This window comes from Tauraco erythrolophus, chromosome 7 (genome assembly GCF_009769465.1).
Source record: "Tauraco erythrolophus isolate bTauEry1 chromosome 7, bTauEry1.pri, whole genome shotgun sequence".
NCBI lineage: Eukaryota > Metazoa > Chordata > Aves > Musophagiformes > Musophagidae > Tauraco > Tauraco erythrolophus.
The window spans coordinates 20,603,929-20,628,731 of record NC_141471.1 but is presented as its reverse complement, the minus strand read 5'-3'; the positions used below and the strand labels follow the sequence as shown (position 1 = coordinate 20,628,731).

The 24,803-nt window shown below is 37.1% G+C and overlaps 1 protein-coding gene across 1 annotated transcript in view; it reads right to left on the bottom strand.

Annotated features, from left to right (window-relative positions):
* Positions 1-694: 694 nt before the first annotated feature.
* PIP4K2A (phosphatidylinositol-5-phosphate 4-kinase type 2 alpha) overlaps positions 695-24,803 on the bottom strand; it is a 118,316-nt gene continuing 94,207 nt past the window's right edge. Inside the window, exons 5-10 of the mRNA XM_086614328.1 lie at positions 23,317-23,463; positions 20,594-20,632; positions 10,677-10,790; positions 5,961-6,204; positions 4,870-4,973; positions 695-3,011 (exon numbers count right to left, since the gene is read on the bottom strand). Coding sequence (XP_086470454.1) covers positions 2,931-3,011; positions 4,870-4,973; positions 5,961-6,204; positions 10,677-10,790; positions 20,594-20,632; positions 23,317-23,463 — 729 coding nt within the window. The 3' untranslated portion in view covers positions 695-2,930. The remainder of the gene's footprint in view (positions 3,012-4,869; positions 4,974-5,960; positions 6,205-10,676; positions 10,791-20,593; positions 20,633-23,316; positions 23,464-24,803) is intronic.

Below are 24,803 nucleotides of genomic sequence, written 5' to 3'. Positions count from 1 at the left end.
CCATCTTCCTTGTGGGGAACGTCTACCTTATCATTAATTCTGTCATGTGTATTTTACAGGTAAAAATACTGCTGAAGACATTGTCTTGCTACATCTGTGCAATAAACTGAAAGGAAATGAAAAGTGACAAATGATTTAAGAGAACTAAAAGTTAGTCAGAATGAAGACAAAAGACACTTTTCTGCCATTTGCCCACGATGTGCGACACAGGCTGTATCACAGGCTGAAAGCCCTGACAATCAAAGCCTTGAAATTCTAGAACAGAAAGCCCTCCCTCCTCCCCATGAATTATTTGGGCTTACTCCCAAGTACTTTTTAAATAACTGGTTTAGCGTAAGATGTTACACATTAACAAAGTTCTGCCAGTCCTTCTATCAATTAACTATTGCGGATGATCTTCCTGTTTTTGTAGTAATATTAGGATTTAGTCCACAGACTCGTCAATAACAAACCTCAGTATTTGCTCTCAGAGCGCAGCCTAAGCCCCAAAACCCAAAGGCTAAATGTTTCAAGCCACTTAAAGTAAGCATGGAAGAAGCCGGGTAAAATCTAATTGAAAAGTCTTAAGTTTCTTCTTATATTTTCCTTTGTGATATAGGCTACATGTTCATTTTAACACCCAAAATCCATCTATAAGTGATCAAAACCATAGTTGGAACACAAGAACAAAGGATTTACCTAGTGAGTCATCAAAGTGCTTTATTTTATAAAGCCTCGCTCATGTTTGGAGTGTAATCTAAGCACTAACATATACAATAATGAGTCTTCCTTGCCCTGTCCAAATAAACAGTTTATCAACAAGAATGAGTGACAAAACTGTTACACAGACAAAAAAGAAGCTTTGCTGTAAATGTCTAAAATTGTCTAAAAATGTACACTCGTTGGCCGCAATTACATATGTACTCTGAGTACGTGTACCTCATTTTTACCTCAGGGTCCCCCTGTGGCCTCATACTTTAAGAAGCCACAGCATGCTTCAGAAAATGAGACTGGGGTGAGAATGTAGACAACTGGGGTATATAGGGAGAGGATGAAAAAAAATCAAGCCACAGTACCAACTTATTTAAATACATACAATACAAAAGTATACACATACATTACAGTGCAGACATCACTAAGTCAAACGTAACAAAAAATCCTGTAGGAAAGGTCGGGGAAAGGAGAAAGAAATTAGTATACAGCAACAGGGACAGTATTGCCTTTGGCCGCTGAAGAGAGTGTAATGTGTTGCTATTGTATAGGCTCCTCTGAAGTAAACCACTACATAAGTTACGCACAGTTGCAGGCTTAACAGCACTGACATTAGTGATGGAGAAGGCATGCTGGCACTCCTGATTCGAGTTATAAACGACGATGGGGAAGGTTTGACTTCTCTTACGTTGCCTACAAAATCTAACAATTTCAATAAAGAAATTTTAAAGGCACAGCTTTAGCACAGTGTATAAGTAGATAAACTTTTAAGCATATGTAAATTTGTCTCTTTCAAGCATGGAGTCTTCAGGGAAAAGTACAAGAAGAGAAGAAATACAATGTTGTTGTTTAAAAATCTTAAACAAGTTAAACATGATCAGCACAGTTTTAGGCAATGTACTATACAATCAAACTTGAGCAAATGGTAGGACAGGCCATTTGGATGCTAAAAGACGACCTTGGGAAAAATCCCTCTGAAATATCCTTTCTCATTTTATTGTAAAAGAGTCTACCACGGAGGTGAGCAAGACATTCACTTTAGTACACTACTGCACATTACACCTTGGAAGATGACAAACATTACTTCATTTGTACTGCAAAATAACTTTACATGTAAACTCAAAAGTCATATATTGTACACGGCTCTGAAATTCAGAAATATCCCTGCTTTCCTAATAATGTAAACAGTATAATCCAGGGTTCATTTTTAGAGGGATAATTGATAATTAAATACCGCTGTTTCAACAGTATGACATAAGCATTTAAACTTCAGATTCCCAGTAAATTACAAGGGAATGGATTTCTATCAGTGTGCGCATCTTTCACGATGGCTGAAAGATGGAGCTACTATTGCCCAAAACTATGCACTTCTTCAGATAAGCTTTTTTCCCACTTGTAACATTATTAGTTCCTATATTGCAAGAATACAAAACAAATGAAAACTTCAGGTAACAAAGTGAAATAAGCAAAGTCTTCCCTTAACATAAGTTTACTGCAGCAAAAATGTACACACAGCATGAATTATGTTAGCTCTTTGTAAGGTAAGAGATGTCATCTCTCAGATGTCTGAGAGGCTGAACTTCTTGATGCAATGTGCTGCAAAGAAAACAAAAACGGGAGAGGGAGAAAAAAAAAAAAAGGGAAAAAAACCCAGCTGCTAGGAACTGAAAGGGAAAAGTCTCCGGCACCAAGGGCTGTTGCAGCTGCTTTTTTAAGGAGTGCCAGTGTGCAGGGAGTAAGTGTAACATTCGCAGTAAGGTTTTTATTATTAACGTCATCATCATCGTCATGAAGAATACTGTCTTGTATCTTTTTAGTTCAAAAAATAAACTGATCCACAGTTTACAATTTGATATCAATATTGTAGATTTAACATGCATTTACTCTTCCCCACCCCCACCCCACACCTCTTTGCTCATTTATTCCATTTCAGCTGGTAGCATCAGAGTATTACTGTCACAGTGCACTCTGAGTAAGCTGTTCTATTTATTTAATTTATTTTGATTTTTTTTTTTTTTTTTGCACACACAAGAGTCAGAAATAGCTAGAACTATGCTGGGAATATCAGGCAGCTGTTAAAGCGAGTACTCCACCCCACTTCAGTCATCTTTGCCAGCAGATGTAAACAAAGGGGTTGCTTTCTGCAAGATGAGTGCTTCTCTGAGTTCCTTTTTTTCCCTACACTTGTAGCCACTGCTGCTGTCCCCAGGTCTCGTGTCTGTCCTATGTAACACGATAGGTTACGTCAAGATGTTGGCAATAAAGTCCAAGAAGCGCTTTGAATACTGTTCAGGATTAACTGTTGAAATTTCTGCACCAGCCTACACAGAGAATGGGGAGGGGAGAGGAAAAAAGGAAGAACCGGTGTTTTATTTCATGCTTTGTCATTGACAGCGTTTCTTACTCAATGAATTTCATGTGCAGTCTCAGAACCAGAAGTTAGAAACATGTTAGAAACACAAATTGCGATGGCCCTCAAGCAGAATCTTACTGATGACTTTTTGGGCTTCACATGAGTACAGGGATACTTGGTACTCAGCACCGTAACTGCAGGACACCCATATTCCCTTTCTGAAACGTATTCTCTTTACTTTCCACATTTCTCTTTACTTTCTTTGTACTTCAGTCTCCTATGTAATTTCTACTGCATACTTAACCATGCTACCCACTGACTCATCAACAGATTCTGGTCTGTTGAGCAGCGGTCTTCTCTTCATATAGAGAAGACTGAATTATCATACTCAGATCTGGTGTGTCAACACTTGTGTAATGTATATTGCTATTTGAATGCTAAATAACCTGGTTTGAAATATATGGTAACAATTAGTAAAGTTTTTTCAACATATATGCATTTAAATCTGGACTCACTGAATAAGCTGAACAATTTCTATTTCAATGAAGTCACGGTTTCATTCATATTTTTATTTGAGGCTTTCATAGCCTTAGCCACATTTTTATTTATATTTTTCCTGTTTTACAAAACGGGAAAATTGCATGCATGCAATTAATGAACAAACTTCAGTGTCAGGTGGCTCAGGATGGAGACAGTGAAATAAACAAAAATGGTTGTAGAAAGTTATGTTCTGTAATAAGTGCTAATCATGGTCAGCTTTAATAATCATAGTTGTTATTCACAACATATTTATATCCCTTATTTATGCCAGAAGTGTGAGTTTTTAAAGTCTGCTACATTCAAAGCTCATTAGTAATTGCCAGATAATGGCTGCATATGGTCTGCATCAACTTTCAGCTGCTCTGAGAGCAGAGAGAGTAATGAAAGCATTGTTTGAGAGAGACAAAAAATACCTTCTACAGGCGTGTGCAGGGTTTATTGCTGAGCATTCCACATAACTCTCTACTGTAAACTAAAAAGCCCTGAGCCCTTTGCTTAAAACCCCCCACAATGCCCTGATCCTTTAGATACTTAGACAGAGGAGGAATTTTAGCCTCATGAACGATTATGCTCATTTTAAAAAGTTTATGACATTTGAACCATAAATCACCATAGGAGCGATAAGGGTAGATATAAATCCCAATTCTGGAAGACCGGGCTCCTTCACCATGGTTCTTTGGTGTCTGCTCCTAAGCAGCAATTTCAGTCAAAATAAAGGCATTCATGGCAGTCAAACAGAAGCCTTCATTTGATGGTCTCCGAATATTTAATATGTACATTTTATGCTTAATTTTGCAAATCGTACTTTTTTTTTTTTTTTTTTTAAAGAAGTCTTGTAAAGTGAGCAACATTGTATGCTGGAGAACTAACTTTCAACAGGCTGTACCAAATAATGAAACCATCACTAGGGCTCTACATCTGAAATAAGATTCACAATAGCTTTCACAGTGCTGTACACAAATACAAGTGTCTGGTGAACATCTTTGTTTGCAAGAATAAGGTGCATCTCACAAATTTAGGACAAAATCCTAAAAAGGCATCTCACTAGAGTTCTTTATGGGTAAGGAAGCTACGCGTACAGCTGAAAAGGGAATTCCGCTCTCAGTATGCAATATACAGTGATTACTCTCTACTTTTGTATTAGATATTAAATTAGAAAAAAACAACAACAAACCTGATCTGTTTCCCCTTTCCCTAGATTTCCTGAACTGTGCTATATCAGTGCACTAAACAAAAATGCAGTAGCATAAATGGAATCAGAGGAAAAAAACAACTCAAATACTTACCCCATGCTTTACCGTTTTTGCAGCATGTGCAGCTTTCTTTTTTGCATCATAATGAGTAAGAATGTCAATAATGGCCATAAAGTATACTTCCTTCCGAGGTGCATCTGCAGACGGCAAACACATGGCAGTAAGAATGATTTTTGAGATATCTAAATCATGAATTCTTCTAACAAAGACGACTTTATAAGGCTCAATCAGCAGCAAAGACAGGTTAATGTCAGACAGAATCACAGATCTGTAAAGACCACAGGCTCAAGCTGTCCTTAACTGAGAGTTTAACGGCACTCAAAACCCCCTAAAAGCATGCAAAATAAAACACCAGCATACAGAAATAGGAATTATTGCTCATTTTAAGTAATGCGGATTTAATCTTTCTTTGCAGAAAAACTACGAATTTTATATGAAAGGCAATGGTGGTGTGTCAACAAACATCATCATCTTTTCTTTATGAATAAAAACATGTATTTATCTATATAAATGCTTATGAAAAAAAAAGATAACTTTCCTGTATTGAACAGCCACAGGTAACTAGTTATACTTAGTTTTACACATTAACATCAAACCCAGTTTCAAGTTTCTTACACACTCCTTATGACAACTTTCTTAGCTGGAACATGGAAATAAGAGTATGAGTGCACAAATTTTCAAAAGGCAACCAAAAAAGTGAAATATAACTTGGAATGCTGCTTTTCCCACTCTTTCTAGACTGTTTTTAACAGTGTTATCTTATCCACCAGAGAAAGAACAATTATAGATACCAGATTTCCTGAAAGGGATGGGAAAAAAAAAAAGAATTAACTGAGAACTGCTGTATGTGAATAGCTAAGCCAGTATACAATTGGATTGTGTAGTAGATGCATTATTTGACTGCATTCCCGCACATCACAATATTTAAGAAATACGTTCATAACAATGCTGTGCATTAGAGGTGTCTTTTGCTTTCTGCTGCACAAAAGAGCAACTCATTTCCTCTTCTGCAGAGTGAATTTATATTTTGCAGTTTAACTTCGCCTTTAGGTGGTTGCGAAGACTTTAGGATTCTGGTGTGAGAATCAAAACATCTTAACATAAAAATATTTATCACTGCTTACTTTCATGGGATTTTATTCCATAAACATCAATAGCTGGATCAAATTCCCCTGGAGCCAAAGGCAATGAGCTGTTTAGCGTGTTTCCTGGACTGTCTGGAGGGGTTCCAATGGGGTGGGTCCCATCACTTTCACCTTCCTCTTCTCCATCATTCTCTTCACACTCTACTTCTTCCTGTTCAGCTCTTTCAACATCATGAATTCCAACCAGCAGGCTGTAGTCCATGAGTTTTAACTGAGCAAGGAACTAGAAAGTGATGATAAGCAATTTATCAATATCACTGAAAAACGTAAGCTCCACTTACACATAGGAGAAGTTACACAAAGATGCCATAAGTCAAGAAAAACAGGCACTTCTAAGAGAGAGCAAAAGGGAGGATTAAGTGACTAAGTTAGCAGAGAGATATTTGAATTTATTAAGATGTAGTAACAGCACACAGGTCATAGAATCATAGAATGGCATAGGCTGGAAGGGACCTCAGAGATCATCTAATCCAGCCTCCCTGTCATGGGCAGGGACGCCTCTCAACTAGATCAGGCTACTCAAGGCTCTGTCCAACTTGGCCTTGAACACCTCCAGGGAGGGGGCATCCACAGCTTCTCTGGGCAATTTATTCCAAAGTCTTACCACCCTCGTACTGAATCTAAATCTGTTCTCCTTCAACTTGTCCTATCGGTGGACACTCTTGTAAAAAGTCCCTCCCCAGCCTTCCCGTAGGTTCCCTTCAGGTATTGGAAGGCAGCTATTAGGCCCCCCCAAAGTCTTCTCTTTTCAAGGCTGAACAATCCCAGCTCCCGCAACCTGTCCTCGTAGCAGAGGTGCTCCAGCCCCTGGATCATCTCTGTGGCCCTCCTCTGAACACACTCCAACAGATCTATGTCTCTTATGGTGGGGACACCAGAACTGGACACAGTATTCGAGGTGGGGTCTCACAAGAGCAGAGTAGAGGGGGAGAATCACCTCTCTTGACCTGCTGACCACGCTTCTCCTGATACATCCCAGGATGCGGTTGGCCTTCTGGGCCGCATGAGCGCGCTGCCGGCTCATGTTGAGCTTCTTGTCTATAAACACCCCCAAATCCTTCTCTTCAGGGCTACTCTCAACCCACTCTGTGCCCAGTTTGTATTTGTGCCTAGGATTGGCCCGACCCAGGTGAAGGACCTTGCATTTTGACTTGTTGAAGCTCATGCAGTTAGCACTGGCCCATTTCTCAAGCCTATTAAGGTCCCTCTGTACGGCATCTCTTCCCTCAAGTGAGTCCACGGCACCACACAGCTTGGTGTCGTCAGCAAACTTACTGAGGGTGCACTCGATGCCGTCATCCATGTCGCTGACAAAGATGTTGAACAGCACTGGACCCAGAACAGACCCCTGAGGGACACCGCTTGACACTGGTCTCCATGTAGACATTGCGCCATTGACCACAACTCTTTGAGTGCGACCATCCAGCCAGTTCTTTATCTACCAAGTGGTCCATCTGTCAAATCCGTGTCTCTCCATTTTAGAGACAAGGATGTCATGTGGGACAGTGTCAAACGCCTTGCACAAGTCCAGGAAAATGACATCTGTTGCTTTACCCATGTCAACCAGTGCTGTAGCTTTGTCGTAGAAGGCCACTAAATTAGTCAGGCATGACTTGACCCTAGTGAAGCCATGTTGGCTGTCACCAACCACTTGGTTATTTTTTATGTGCCTTAGTACAGCTACCAGGTCACTTGCAACTTATATTATAAAAGAGCTGTAGCCCAATTTTCCAAAATCCTCAGGGAAAAATCATTTTTCCTGTAGTGAAGACCAGTGCCTGTGCGAGCCAATGACTGTCACTCCTGTCTCATGTTTCAATCAGTGCTATCCTGTCACTGCTCAGCATCCAGACCAGCCTCTGTGCTGTCAGATGTGTGGTGTGCCACGACCTGGGGCTAAATCAGCCCCTCACTCCCTTTTAAGCCTTATTACAGAATTGTGAAGAAGCGTTTAAATATTCTTGCATTGGAAAGTAGTGAAATTTTACACCATGAAGACACGAAATGATGCTATATTCTCTTCACAGTGACAGGCTCACAATTTAAACCACGTAAGGAAAACATGGATGTGAATGAAAGGGTGCTTTTGAAAATTGAAAGATTAATACCCTTTATGTATAGATGAAGTATTGTTTTAGTTGAGGGGAACAGGATAAGGCAGAAAGCTAAGAGAGGAGGATGGGAATAAGGAAGGTATAAAAGCAGGAAGATGGGATGAACAGTTCAAGAGGGTGAAGGGCAGGCAGGGCAGAGCTGTGCTGCATCCTAAAAGCAACACTGTGATTTCGAACTTGTGGAGCCTTTGCTTGTGGTATGCAGAGAAAGAGGCTGAAAATACAAATTGTTTCAGTTTTCAGAAACTCTAAATGGTTATAAAAAGGAAGTTAGGGCAGACCAGAGAAGCAGGAATTTAAGCCAGACTTTGGAATAGTGACAGTAATGAGAGATGAGTATAAAATACTAGGAAACGAGAATCTACAGTTTGTCAAAATCCTGATTCTGAGAAAAGAGGGGAATCAGAGATAACAAAGTGACTGTAAATTCAAGTGCTAGTAGAAATATTGTCAGATTGAGAAGAGGTTTCTAATAATTTCAATATAACAAAGCAAAAGACTCTTCACAAGACTAGAAGAGATTTAAGTTTGAAGAGATGATGTACAACCATATACAGGAAGAACAGATGAGATTGGCCAAAGGCGATGGAGTGGAAAGACTCCAGGCATATCATTAGATACTTGATAAATACCAAGAGAAACAGTAGAAAAATCTACCAATAATCATACAAAAAAGCACAAAAGCGAACAGACTCTTGGAAAAAAGGGTGAACTGCAAATTAGAAGAAAACAGCTCTTGGGAAAAAAGTGTACTCTGCTGACAACAAAAAGACTTAGGGAGTCTTTTCCTTAGCATAAGGAAAAGATCATCTGATTTAAAATGGAAAAATTATCGTTATGGGCTTTTTCTCAGGACATTTTCAATATAATGAGGAGGCAGGAAAATGGACACGAGGACATCAAAACAGCAGTAATAGATATTTGTCTGTTTGAACACAGGAAGGGAACATAAGACTCGATTATGAGAGAAATATAGTTAACACAAGCTAATTAATAACAAACAAGAATGGATATAAAGTCACACAGTTTAAAATACCACTGCGTAATATGTTTAACTATAAATATTGTGTGATAACATAAGAATATATCAAGTGCTGTGCATTTCTCTTCATTGTAGTGAAATCCGAGTGTTTCCACATGGGGTACAAACTGCACACTATCAGTTATCTAACAAGGGCACAAGAACCAATAAAAGAAAAACAAGGTTAAAGAACAGCTTGCCATTGTCAAAATCAGGTGCCAGATCACTTCACACTAGTGGTTTACATGGATATTTAACAATATTCTGTATAAATTTCAAAACCACAAAAAAATAGCCTCTAAAGACATGATCTGGAATCTGCCATTATATTTACAATCCAGTAAATGATGTAGAAGATCACACACAATCCACTTTTTGAGGTAAAAAAGTATCTTCCATGTTCATTGCACATACTTAAGATCATGTCTATAAAAGCGTTAGTCAGCAACAGCAGTACATGTTAAAAGAGCACAAAACTTAAAAACCCAAATAAACTTATCTCTAGAGCTGTGACATTGGTAGAGCAGTTTTCCAGCTCAATATTTTAAATATAAGATAAACACACATTGATACTTCACAAAATATTTGCCTTCATAATTATAATCACCATAAATTTCTCACCTCAAATTGATAGGAAATAGGTTTCCTCAAAAGCAAACTATTGGGTGAATTCTAAAGTTACAGTATTTTGTTTTGTGCAACCACTGAGACATAGATCTTAAAAACTAGACAATTCACAAAGCCATTTTGATACAAATAGTTGAAAGTCTCATTAAGTCACAGACACATTTTGCTATCAGGTCGCCTCCAACAAGGAAAACAGATTTTAGGCTCTGAGTATAGGGATTGCAAAATATTGTGTTTAGTGACCATATTTTCAATTATGGAAACTAAAGTCAAGCTGTGTGAACTAGTTAGCACAATATTTCTTTTATTTTTCTGAACTAAATCAGTTATAATAAAATATTACATTAAATTCACGTATTAACACTTTTCTGTTCAATAGTGACTATATTCAGCCAATTATGGATTTATATGTGAAGACTACATTAAGATAACGAGTCCAACTGCTGTATACAAATACTGAAGCACTCTACTGTTGTGATACTACGGATGATTTAAAACTGGATTACTAATATGAAACAAACAGAACATGCATGGCTGCGAGTGGGAATGATACATCCTCTGTTACGGACTACAGTCTGTGTCTGGCCTCAGCTCTGGTGCACCTCCACCTGTAAAACACAACTGACAATACTCACCTCTCTCTCGGGGGCATTTGGAAGTACTAGACTTGTACAGCACTTAAGTACTAACTAGTACCATCGTTTTAACATCACATCATCAAGGCAGGGACAATGTATGGAAACCAGCTATGGCAGCAAATCATTTATCACATCAGCAAAAGCAGTGATCAACTCCTGAAAGTTTAAATTGTGTTTCATTTAAAACAGCCTTAAAACAAGAGTTTTCATTAATGAATTACAGGTATGATTTTCTGGGCTATCTGTGATTTGCCACACGTTTTAATCACGTATAACTGAACAGGTACCTTCTTACCTCAACATCCTTTTTGAGTTTCTCAAGGAACATCTTTTTGTTATTCTCATCAATGTGAATCTTTTGGCCATCGTTAATAAAATCATTGTCTTTGAACGTCGGCAGCTCTTTGGCCTAAAATAAACCAAAACTCCTGTAAGAAGAGTGGGATCGCAAAGAGGAGTGTGGTGAAGCTACTGGCCTGGCATGGCCCCCCCACCGGCAGCGGCACCTCCGGAACTCCCCTGTGCCTCAGAAGGCACCACCGAGCCACTGCTCCAGGGAAAGCAGAGCCACCTCTGTCACAGGCAGCTCTCCGTGACTGCACCCAGAGAGCCATGGGCTTAGTTTATCCCTCCTGTAAATGGCCTAGAAGGTATACATTTACTGGGCGTGCAGCAAATGTAGCTAAGATAAAATATTCAACGCAATACTAGAGTTGCATCGAACCTTCATTTGCATCAAGCTTCTTCCAAGATGTCATTTGTCAAAGTGATTGGCAATAAGTGAAGTCGAAACACAACCTAAACCTCATAACAAAGTGCTTGCATCAGATCTTATAGATGAAGTCAGACTGGATTGCATTTTCCATAGCTACTGTGAATGTCTGTAAGTGCCTAATACCAAATAATTATTTGAAAGCATCAAGTGAACATGAATTATGAAATGCTGCTTAGAAGTGGCAAATACCAGAGAAGACTACTGCCTTTTAAATATGTAATTAAATATTGTTGATGTTGGAGCATTAGTTCATTACCTTCATCTTTAACTCTCTCATGAAGTGACTTGCAACAGCACTAAGGAAAGCCAGAGTAACCACAGGATTCGGTGCCAAGACCCCTCAAACAGGCTCTGTTTTCAAAGAGCAGTGACTGGATGTTTACGTAAAAAAACCCAGCAAGTCAACAAATAAAAAAGCACTTCCTTCAGGGTATTTGGTCAAGCAAACTAGAAGTAATAGCAGCTTCTGCAATCAGAGCCTTTAAAAAACCAGCCCATTAAGAGCAATAAAGAGCCTTTCTCCCTGTCCCTCACCTTGAATCAATAGTAGGGAAGAACAGGTTTTCTTGACAAAGAATATGTTGCAGAACAACCCAACAACCGAGTGCTGCAACCCTCAGTGACCATGAACTAATGGGTACTTTGAATAAGATCCTTTCCCCTTAATCCCAAAGTCCTTCTGCTAGGAATAAAAGACAGCTAACATCAGCCTACTGGAATGTCCTTCATAATTTTAACTAGTGAGACATTGCTCATAACCTTACTGAAGACAGTATTTTTCATAAAGACTATTTTCTTCCTCCAACACAGTAAGGAAAAGAATCTCAGAGGTTCTTTTCACTGCTCCAAAATGTACATACTGGAAAGCACAGCATTAAAATGTACGTATTGGAAAGCACAGCATTAAAATGTGAGCATCACAGCAGACCCTGAAATGCCCTTATGGATCGTCACAACGGCCAAGAGTTCTTCTTGCTGTTGGGCTGTGCACAGAAGTGGCCAAAATACTCAGCTCCTCAAGTGTCCAAATTTATTTTTTGGACCTGGAATTTGTGAATTGTCCAAGATCCCACAATGCTGCTTTTGTCTAGAAAAGCGACCCTTCTCTTCCAATAACATCTCAAAAACACTTAAGCAATTAGTAATGTTTTAATAGTTATGAATCCATGTTAAATCCTGACACCTATGAACTCTAGAAAAAAATAAGGTCTTAGTCTGGCTGCTCTGAGTTATTACTGTGTCGTGTCTAGAACATTCTGATACATTACAATGCCCTCTAATAGAGAGCCTCTGTTTTAATCTAAAATAAAAGGAAAAAAATCCCAAGCAGCTGAAATGGAGATGTAACCATTCATCCGTCTCAGACTCCTTCCATGGAGGAGTCACCCTGCAGCGCTCTACTGCTTGACTTAAAGATGACGATAGACACTTCTTGAGGCTCACAACAAATTGTTTACTACAATGTGACAGAGCAGTGTGCACTGATTTTCATTCCAGCCTACTCAGTAAGTGGCTTAGGATGAAAATGAGTAGGGGAAACATCAGATAAACATTCTAGACTAACAGCTGTAGAGATTATCATACACAGTCGAGCAAACTGTCCCATGGATGAGGGCTAATTCTGCAGAGGCGGGACTGCAGATCCAGGGATGTTGGCCAACACTGGAGGATGGAATCCAGTGTGTGGGATGCTTAAGAATGGAGAGGAGATTTTGGTTAATTAATTTAAGATGAAACAACAATGAAAAGAATGCAGGAAACCAAGCTCCCTTCACTTCTAGCCTGAAGTCCCTAAAAAAAAATTCCTCAGATTATCTTTCCACCTAGTATATCCGAGTTATTTATTAAACTAGGCAGAGGTTAAAGTGAAACGTTAACACTGAAAAAAACCACCTTATTAATGCTGTTTAAAGCTGGGGAGTGAGTAAAGAGGAAGGATGTGCTTGTGGTTAAGACGCTGAGAGGCAGGTTCATCTTTAGGCTCTGCCACAGCCTTCCTGCACAGCACGGCATCGGCCAGCCAGACCTGGCGGCAGCGGGAGGGGGAAGCATGCTTCTCCACTGAAGACAGTCCTATCTTCAGTAAAAATAAACTTAAATTACAAGCAATGTCTTTTTTGGAAGATGCTAGAGCTGATAAGCTAGTCACGCAGGTGCCAGACTCCACTTTAACCTTGTCTCTAATCTATTTTTAATAAAAGTGAGCTAGCAAAGCCGATGCAGCCGCATTTCTTGCTTGTCATCACAAGACCGGAGCGGTCCCAAGGACATTGAGGGCAGTGAATCAGCTCTCCCAAAAAGCCAGACTCTTCACTGCCTCATGTGCAGGCTCCCCCAGTCCTCAATAACCCCTCTAAGTTTTTTTTATCTGAGGTCATTTTTCTTCACCCAAATGCCTGTAGCTGTGAAGACCTGGCAAATATAGAACTGCATGAATTAAAAGCCAATATTGAAGCATGTGGAGAAAAAGAAGAAGCAAAAGCAGTGGGTCCCATATAAGAAACTGAAGCTAAAAAGCTACGTGCCAGTGGTTGCCCTCACCACGTTATTTGTATGATGCCTTCCAGTCTATTCTTCTCCCTCTTTCTAGGTGTTACTAGACAAAGGGTTTTTTTTGGTGTGCTAGGCAGTATCATTGTCCCTATTTATTTAAAGCTGAATAGCCCTCGGCTACTGTTGCAGGCCCAAATATTACTAATGAGAGCCAACACTAGTAGCAACTCTAGTGGTACTTTAACTGAAATTCATATCTTAAAATTGATTTGCGAATTTAGGAATTAAAACCTATGAAATGTGACTAGGAGGGGCTCTCGTAGTTATTTAAAATTAATAATAAATGTGTTCATGTTGAAAAATTCTAATATGCACATTTTCTTCTTACTCACTGAAATAAATAAATACAAAGAAAACCACATTGTGGCAATTTAAAACCACTATCTGAATGAAAAAATTGGGACTTTGCTTTAATGAAATAATTGATACAGTTAATTTTTAATGAAGTCTCAAATATTTCCAATGAAGCAAATCCTTGTTGGAAAAAGATTCTCCTAGAATGTAATTCATTATAATGAACACAGTACTATCATTAAAGAACTAAATATTTTAAGAGCTGCACAGGAGATGAACATCTAACTACTTCCACTAAATTAATAATAGATTTTCTTTCTGAATCATCTCCATAATTTTAAATCCCCTATTTAAAGATGCAAGAAAGTCATGATAGATTTTACAAAGATGAAGTATTTATATATTAAAAAAGCATGTTATTTGCACACTTCAGGTTTGCATTCCAAAGTTTGCCATAATCACACTGCCTTTGAAAAGAATGAAAAGCAATAAAGATTTCTTTGACTAAGATGACAGAATGTGTGTAAAGTCTGATTCGAAAACTAAAATTATGGTGAAACAGTCCATTGACATTGTTTCTGGAAAAAAATAATCGCAAGGTAAGAACCAGGTGAAATTTTATTTCCACATGAACATGGAAATAGTTTTAGTAGATTTCTTAACACATCTCAGTTGAGCATTCTATCCTAATGTGTTGAAATGAATATTAGTGCTTTTTTTTTTCCCTCCAAAGAGAATTTTGTGCATCATGACCAAAAATTATGATCATGGCTGACATTAATCCCAACATTTTGGAAGAAGCTTGCTAGAACAGCTGTAAGACAGTTAAAATTCAGAGTAAGTCTTGACCTGAAAAAGGAAAAAGACTAATCTTCACAATCTGGCAGCAACTTCTCACCTAACAAAGGCAAAGATTAGGCTGTAGGAGAAACACATCGTTTGTCTGGAACTAGCCACGACTCATGTTATTCACATAGCTAAGCATGGCAAAATTTGGCTTACAGCTTGTAACTTCTGAAAATGGTATAAAACATCTGCCAACAGTGAAGTTCTACACCCTAGGCTTCTTTTCACAGTGAATCGTTCACATACACCTTTTTTTTTAAAAAAAAAAAGAAATAAGTTAATAAGTTAGATTAACTTTAGACTGACTGGGCTCACCAGTGTATATGGAAGGCAGTATTTTTTTAAAAAGAATATACTGCTAAATAAGAGTTTGCAATAATTTGGCACAGATGGTTTTGAACTCAATCAAAAGTCTGGAGTCACTAGATGGAAAAGTAACTAGAGCTTTCTTTGGAAGGCTGAAGATGGCAGCTTCTGCCCTCCAGTATTTACAGGAGCTGGGTCCAAACTTTTGTTGTACAATTTGCCTTGTCCTAGACAGGGATTTCTAACCAAACAAGAGTCTGCAGCTCATTTGGCACCACAGGACTGCAAATGGCAATGGAAATAGAGCTGTAACCCCAAAATCGTGTTTGAGAGGGAACACTGGAATGGTTTTAACAAGTATAGCAGGCATTTTTGTAGGACAAAAAAAATGGTGCAAGATGTTGTAGATGGATTAGGAATTCGAGCATGTACCAAAATAATAACTATGTCTTTTCAATGCTCAGGGAAATGCATCCAGAGTTATCCCTATGGTTAATGTCTTCCTGCTGCAAAATGAACAAGCAACATATAAAATGCAACACAAAGTTCCCCTTTTATTTTTTTAAATTCTTTTAACATATGGAAAACAAACTTTTAAACAACGAAAAAAAAACCCAAACAAAGGCAAACTAGTGATTTTTTTTTAAAAACATAATGGGGTTGGTGTCATGTGAAGGCTAAATACGGAAATAGGAATCTGACCTCTGAATGCCTAATCCTGTCTTTGCGATGTATTGCAGCGTGATATTTTGAAAGTTATGATCTCTGTATATGCAACCTCGAGACTCATTTCACAGAGAAGCCTAAGACATTCTTGACATGTCTGTTGTGTGAGGCTAGCATATGAAGCTGATTGAAATCACTAAAAGAAGTAAGTAAAAAACATTGTTCTGAAATTAGCCATTTTAAAATAGCAGGAAAATACAGCTTAGATTTTGGGTGATCTACCTTGAGTGAAGTTTCAGCTATTGACATCAAAATTAAAAAGTAATCAAAGACTGAGTAATCTTGTTGCTATGCTCCTGTACCGAAATGCTTCTTCCTTTAATTATAATAGTCCTCTCAGAAATCAGTTAATTACTGTATGTTGTAATATATAACATAAAAAGTAAGGCTAAGAAGTTATTTGCTACAGCTAGCAGCATCTTCTGATCTAATTATCAGAGCTATGTATTTTGTATACAATTTAACTAAGATGTTACATAGCTATCAACTATGGCAACTTTTTTCCAAAAAGGAACTCGAATAGAAAATCCTTTCTTTGAATGTGTTTACTGTAATTTTTCTGCATTTATGCTTATTTATGAAACAACACATACCACAGAGGTGGCAATGCAACTAGTTTTAGACTAATTAAAACCCATAACAATCTATGAAATTGCTCAAGAAAGATGAAACATGGTGGACTTCAGTTCAGTTAGGTTTTACTTCTCCTTTTCAAATTGCCTTCCGAGTTGCCCGCTCACAAGCAACATGCTTAAGTTCTTCGTAAGTACAAGCAGACTCAGCTGTTACTGCTAATTTGATGTTGTACTGCAAGCATAGCAGGCAGTGAGCAGACAGACCATGAGGGGAGTTCTGCATTATCCTGGTTTCACTTAAGAGGGCAAAATTGTCCAAGGAATGAATAGAAAATGCCCACTATTAAAATAATAAAAGCAAAAAAAAAAAAAAGAAGAGAACTAAAGCCTTAAAAAAAAATAAAGAAGTAGCTGTCAGAATTTGACAACTGTTGAAACATACTGTTCTTTTAAAATTCAAGACATCTGTAAGTGCATGTTATGATATTTGTTGCCAAGAAAGTGATGCCTTTATTATTAAAAATATCACTTATAATGCAAATGAGAGGAATTGTGTGTTGAGGTGAAATATAAGGGATAGAGCTGATTATCACAAAATATTGAAATGACAGTTTCAGAGCTTCTCATCAACATATTACGATATTAAACAGTTGAAGACAGTCAAACAGGAGAGAAAGTGAAAACAGGAGAGAAAAGTAACATTCTCAAAGTCATTCCAGCCAGCTTCTCTTCCTAAAAACTGATTTAAAAAAAAAGTTTGAATATTAATACCTATTTTACACTACAAAACTAAAGTAGATAAATACTTTTTTTCTGATTTCCTATTTTATAGTCTATTAAATCTTGCTGCATAATTTCCTTTTCTTTATTAGCTGAGTTAAATAACAGAGTAATTTGATAGGAAAAAGATTCAAGAACATCACAATTTTAGCCAAGTTTGCCATTACAAAGTAATTTATCTAAAATTTGCAGTCTGCATTAGAATGTCACTGAAAGACTTACTCTTCTGTTTTCTCGCTTCTGCAGCTTTAAAAGAAGGTAACACATTATGCTCGATATTCTGAAAACCATTTGATTACTTGAATATTGGTATGTGAAATTAAATATGAATTACTTAAAAGCCCATTAAAAAACTACAGCATTGCTAGACATTTTAGTCATACGTTTTAGCACCAAAAGCTTCTTGTCTCTTATTACTTTTCTGTTTTTCAGATGTGAATAGCAGTGGATACCTTTATACTAAGTAATTAAATAATGCTGCTATTAATTGAAATTCTGTTATTATTAATGTCATTTCAGGGTGATATTAATAAACTGATGATTTCACTTGCCTCTGGCTAAAAATTAGCTAATACGTTACTACACCAGCTAAGTATTTGAGATTGTCTAGTTTTGTTTAATCATTCAGATCTATTTCTTCTAGCATAGGAGATGTCAAGATCTCTTCAGAGCATTAGCTCAAACCCTTTTTTTTATTTTCCCTTTTTGAGCCAAAATTTTCCAGGTCTTTTAACATCTTTAAGCTTGGTGTGAGATTCCCACAGAAAACAACAAACAAGAAGTGTGAAATAGTGGCTTCTATTTAAGAGAAAATAGAAGTGAAAAACACTTGCCAGTTAGGAATACCGGGCCACTTACATACTTATGTCAATCCAGTCTTCAAGATCCTGAAATTACTGCCACAAGTGCAGAGATACATCTCATGACAGCAGGTCTTTAGCACTGCTCAGACTTTCAAAACCAAACTTTCCTTGCCTATTTGTATAAATACACAATCCACTTTTTATTTAAGCTTAGAAACTGAGCATTAGAAACACGTGAGTAGTTTAGATGAGTAAACCACTGCAGTTCTAGTGCCTATTGCATGAGATTCAGATGACAGTGACAATGAATTTTCTGAAGGTCTATGATACAGACACGTGGTAGGGTATTCTTCTGACCCTTTCAAATCAAACAGCAGACTCCAAAAATGAAGCAAAAACCATGTAATAAGCAAAATATTATTTTTTCTTTGCTTGAATCCTTAAGAGTCTTTCTTAAAGTGTTTGTGAAATGTTCCCTCTATGAACGCAGAAGTCTACACAATTAATTCCCTTTCTTAGAAATGTTTGTTGAGTGCTAGCTTGTGACTTCCCTGCTGCACTGCATTGGCGTTTGAGTGGAACAATGAGTAGCAGAAGGCTGTCCTAAGAGCCTCAGACTGTCTGCTTGCAATATCAATAAGCTTAGTGTAGTTCTGTCTCCAAGAAATCAAATTCCTTTGAAAAGAAAATAATGTGTGAGATTTAAAATACCAAAAGAAGAATTTGAGGGACGAGGTTTTTTAACATTTCTTTCATAGACGTACTCAAAATGAAAAAGATGGTTCTAGATGCGTTGAAGTTGATAAGAATTTTTGTCATTTGTCATTGGCCTTACTGAAGTTATGATTTCAAATTAAATTTAGAGAATAACTGTTGCATATAGTTATACAAATCTACACAACTTTGTTTCAACTCAGCTATAATCAAGTTCAATAGTAATTTTGCCATGAACTTACATGGGAACAAAATTAAGGCACTGCTTCTTTGAGGTTCTCACTCAACATATTAACTATGGTACATGTGTACTATTATTAATCTATTTATCATTATGAGACATATTCCTAAAACTGCTCAAAACCACTTCACTAAATATCTGTATAGTATCAGCTTCTGTATAGCTGAATATAAGTAATATTGTTAAATTTTACATTACTATTCCCAGCATTAATGTTGCAACCTGAAGTAGTTCCATCCAAATAATTTGCCCTCCTCATTTCTATCAGATTATTTTAGTAGTACCAGTAGAGGTTTTCAATGACACCAGATATCATTTGTAAGACACTGAAGGGTTAATCCCTCTGCTTTAAAAACACTAGAGTTGTGCTACTAAACAAGAACAAAAATAGACCACAAGAAAAGAACAAAGACCATTCAAGACATGATCTCGAGGGCCTGGTATAGCAAAAGAGAGCTAATGCCGACCATTTTAACTGCAGCTGGCATCTGGGACATGGTAGTTGCCTAACACTGGAAGAAGAATTTTAAGTGTTTGGTCATACCTTAGGATGAAGTGGAAAAACTTCACACAGAGTTTTTCATGCAGCAAGAACTGTAGGACTGACAGCTACTGCATGTCCCCTACTCCTTAGTGCAGTTGTGTAATCTGTAGAAGACTCAGAGAGGCAGGTATGGTACAACTAATGCTTAGGAGAAAAACAAATGATCTGAATGGAATTTGAGGACAACATAAAATGAAGAATTTTAAGTGAATTGCTGAATGATCGTACGCTAATTCAAAAGGAATGTGCTTGGAAAAATTAAGAAAACAAGTGTTGTGGGTTCCTAGACTACACTCAAATTTGAAAATCTAAAGTCTTAGGTGATGGAGACTATGTTCCACCTTCGATTATCTGTAGAATCTCTAGACAAACCTTTCCTAAAGTGCCATCAGGCTATTTCACTGAAACCTCAGAGAAATGTTGATTTTGAGAACATTAAATTTTCAAAATGAACTGAAGCTGGAGATGGAGAAAAACAAAGTGATCAATTTCCTTTTAGAGCAAAGTTTCAGCCCAGAATTTGAGGGAGACTGCCTCTCATCATAGCTACATGTACCTCTAAGTCTGTCAGCTGTTTGCTTGTTTGTATGATCTTTACATATCCAAAGGTTCTCACAATTCAAGGTTTGGTTCATCTTTGCATTCACATTAGAAGTGGTGCCACGTCACATCATTCCATTAACTGACATGGAGTATCCATAAATCTCAATATTAAAGAGGAAGAGAAAGAAGATGAAGAAGCAGGAGAGAAGAGAAGAAAGTCCTGATGTTTTCCTACCACAGGGCAGGCCCTGAAGAAACTAAGAAGAGAAGAGAAAAAAGGAAAAGGAGGAGGCAGAGGACTGGCTCACTTACCTCTGAAATCTTAACACCACTGCAAACCAATATTCAAAGGTCTGCAGAAAATAAGAGGAAAGATAAAGGAGGGAGTAAGGTACAACTCAAGAGGGGAGAATATGACAGAAAATAAAGGGGCAGAACAGCACTGGTTATTGTTTGTCCTGAGACTAGCTAGCAGGTTAGATAACTGAAAAAGAAACAGAAATGCACCATACCTTTTCTTTGTCACTGGCTTCTCGAGCCACAGTAGAGCCCTGAAACAGAAAAAATGGATCTAAAAATGTGCATATGTCAGAAACTAATTTGAAAATGTTACGATAACAGGTCAAAAAGCCGATGAACTGCACCCTTCTGAACTTGAGAGCTGTTTTAAAGAAAGGCGATACAGTAGGTAGAATGCCCAGGGCTGCTGAACTGCTGCAATAGCTTGAAGAAGATGTATCATGAGAGAAGAAAGATGGATTAAATCCTCAAATGCTCTACATCTATTGTCCTCCTGACTGCTGGAGCTTTTTCCTCACGTCTCGTCCTGATTTTGAGACTAGCATCCTGGAAGTTCAGTTTGCTTGGCAGACTTCTCATCTTTTTGTGTCAATTCAACTGTATGGTTATGGAATAGCCTATTCTATTCTATTCGGACATAGCCTGCTCTATTTGGACATTTGTAACACACACTTGAAAAGGATGTCACACAAAATAAACACATAAAAATATTTAAAAGATCACAAAGTACAAACAAGAACAAAGCACCTCACAGCAACATGAAGTCAAAAGAAGAGATGAGACCAACTGTGGATTCACAAGATTTACAGTGCTTGGCAAAGACATTTGGGATATTTAGGATTTTTTTTTTTATACTTATTTTTTAGTTTAAAACTAGTAGGCAATATGGTGCTTTCTGAATAAGCTGGAGGTGACAAAAAATGGCTGTATGTATCTCCTTACAAATTTCTTGGAGCAGGACCACACTTCTAAGTACCCAGCATTTGTTTATCACATAATAGCACTGCAAGAAATAACAACTACAAACACGATAATGCGCTAATAATTGGGTATTGGAAGATGGGTAAATTAGCTCTGTGGTTTACTGGAAGGAGTGCAATGTATAAAGAAGTGCTGGAGTGGAGTGATACTAGTTCAAAGAATGTGAGGATTCCCAACCACATCTTTCTATACCATGTTTTATTCTGTTTGCAGAGAGAAACTTAGAAAGGGTGGAGAGGAAAATATAAATGGGACAGTATGCTTTAGTTATTATGCATGGCTCAGCAAACCGGGATTTCATTGCATTATATCGTTAACTGATAATAAAGCCTGGTAAAAGTCTGACATTTTAGATTACTGATGATACTCCTTTTATGTTGTATTCTGTGCTCCAACAGACTATTTGGCCTGAAAAAAGATCAGCAGAAAACCAAGCAGGAGGGAAAAATGTGGATTTACAATAGGAAAAATTAGGGAGATTGCCAAATTTGACATTGAAGTCATTTAAATAAAAAGCCTCAGTGGCCAGGAAAATACCTTTGAAATCCTATGCTGATCTGTGGTCTCTTTTTCTTAGTATCTACACAGGTAGGGACTTTTGCTACAGGTGAGCTCTAAGCTGGTGTCAAAGATATTCACATACAAAAAAGGACTTTGAGCCTACAACCGCAGATGCTGTAGCAATGAAAATCAAGAAAAAGTGATTTATAACATAGGCAGTGGCATTACAAATCTGCTCAATGAAGGAGCTTGCTTTGAACAATAATATGATACTGATGTTAAATTTCAATTGCAAGAGACGTTAGTCTTCAAAGCAATTCTGTCCAGCTGGACAAACTGAACAGAGTACAGAAGCATTCACAGAGGTAAATACTAGCAAGAGCTGTTGAGACCAATGCTAAGAACGTACTGTATATCATTTATGTTTGTTTCTTTCTGTCATGCTTTCATCCCTTTTTTGATGCATCTGGACATTATGATGCTCTAAAACATATACAGTTCTCTCAAATTAAAAAAATATCTTTCTTGGGTAAGCTCGGCTGCCAATAATACTAAATACCAAAAAGTCAGTTGTTGACAATCTGGAAATCAGTTCTTACAAATCACGTTCAGTCAACTACCGAACTAATTACTAGGTATATACTTGACAGTAGGAAAGGATGGTGCAGTACGTAGCATTACAAACCTCTTAATATAGAATGCTAAATAAGCATCTTAAAACAAGTTTGCAGATGTACTTAGTAGTTCAACACATAGAAATCATGTACTAGAAAGAAGTAGGTTCCTAAGGGGAGACATTATGGAGGAAATTAAAATACAATGCCTTTGGTAGAAAAACTAAGACTATATTTTGGGCATTTGTTGTAAGCACTGTATATTAACTTTTGGCAAAACTACAATGTGCAGATAAACCTGAAACAAAACAAAACCACACCTTATGATAAAAGCAACAGGAACTTTGTTTTTTAAGAACCTTCTCATTTTTTCTTGAATTATTTTTAAAATATAGGATGAAATCTGAAGCTTTTCTAGTAGTGATGTACTTTGTTAGGAGCACTTCATTGGTTTGATGATGATATTTAATTATTTTATAAAAGCCCTTTGCAGAATCAGCTGTGGCTTTCCATAATGTTGATAAAAACCTATAGGAAGCAGAATTATTATTGTGAAGGATTTTACCTTTAGTGATTAGTTACATTTAACAAACAGACTCAAGTTAAATTGCTCTGTTTAAAAACGCACAATACAAATAAATTGTACAACTTCTATAGAACTATCCATCAGTTTTGCTAAACCTAGATGCAGAAGTAAACCAGTTAATGCTGGCTCTTACACAACATAATTTTTAATTCATTAAAATTCTGAGCAATATTCAAGCATCAGGATTATCTAACGTTTATAGTAAAGATTTTCAGCTACTTTGTCAGTTATTTCATCAGCAATTATTTCTCACCTTTAAATCATATTTTCTATAAACAGATAAACGATGGCTGAACACATTTCTTGTAACAATCATATATACTTCTACTCCATCAACAGTAAGCCGGTACATGCCCAAAAACTGGGGAAGAAGTGTATTTCCATGACACTCCACAATAAACTGCAAGATCAAAAGAGAAATCAGAAATAAGGATAGATATATATTATAGAAATACATATATTTATACATTTTTAAAGATAAAACACTCTGAAACAACACATCTATTTTCTGAATATATATTTGTGTGGAGACAAACCTTCCAAAAAAAATGCCAAAACAACCACCTGATGAAGGTGTTTATCCTGTTTTTAGGCCAGTGTTTAAAATACAAAATCTTGAACTGCTTAACTTTTAACTCTTGACTTCTATAGACGATCTCACAAAAAAAGCAGGCTCTATTTGACAGACCTTTCCACTTTCATAGTCCAAAAAGCACACCTAATGCAGATAAATATGTGATACTGATGTCAAAACGCAGAAATATTTTTTTCAAACATCACTGCTGTACTTTGTACTCTGTTGTCCTAAATTGTATTTAATTTGTATGTTTCTTCATTCTCAATGTGTTTATGATGATGAACATCTATGGTGCTGTCACCAGCAAGAGGTGTTATTTATTATCACCAACTTTCTTCTAGTTTCCATAAGATGGTTGCATTTCAGGGTCAATAGACTTGAGCGGCAAATCGCAAGATCCCTGTATTTTTTTATTTAAGAATCATTGTATTTCCATATTCCATTACAAATAGGCTACTAACCTTGAAAAGATTTGCCACCTGCACCTGAAAACTGACTTTTTTTTTTTTTTTAAATTGCTTGCCTTACAACTAATAGTTTGAAGTCCTGTTGGAAAGACTACTAGAGGAAGCAGAAAAAATACAGACTACATTGATGACGACAACTCTTGAAGCACAAATATTTACTCTCAGAATAAAAATGTCCATACCGTATTAATCCTAAAACCTACTCAAACATATCCACTCTTAGTTTGTGGAACCAAAGAAAAATTAAGCCACAATGATGCAAATCAGAAAAGGACTCCCCAGCTTTCCTCTTTTTGTTATTACCAAGTCTCAAACAGAGGAATTTGGAGAAAACTTAAAAATTCAAGACCCAAACAAGAAACACAAAAAGTAACCAACAAGCAGCTTTTAAAGCAGATCAGCTTTTAAATAATCGTTAAATACTGAAGCTGCTGTTTCTTTTGTGCCAGAGTGACCTCGTTATTAGAAACACATTATTCTAAAACACAGGAGATTTTAGAACAAGTTAGCTGAATAAATAATTTGAATTGTTTAAAAAAAGCAGTTAGCATTTGGTAACAATATAACAAAGCTCTTGGAACTCTGGAGATCTTGCAATTTTGGGCTCCTGTTAATTTGAAGGAATTTCTCTCACTAACTTAATACTGGAATCTACACACATCGCATACAGGCTTTCCTCCTTTTTTAAAAGGGAAA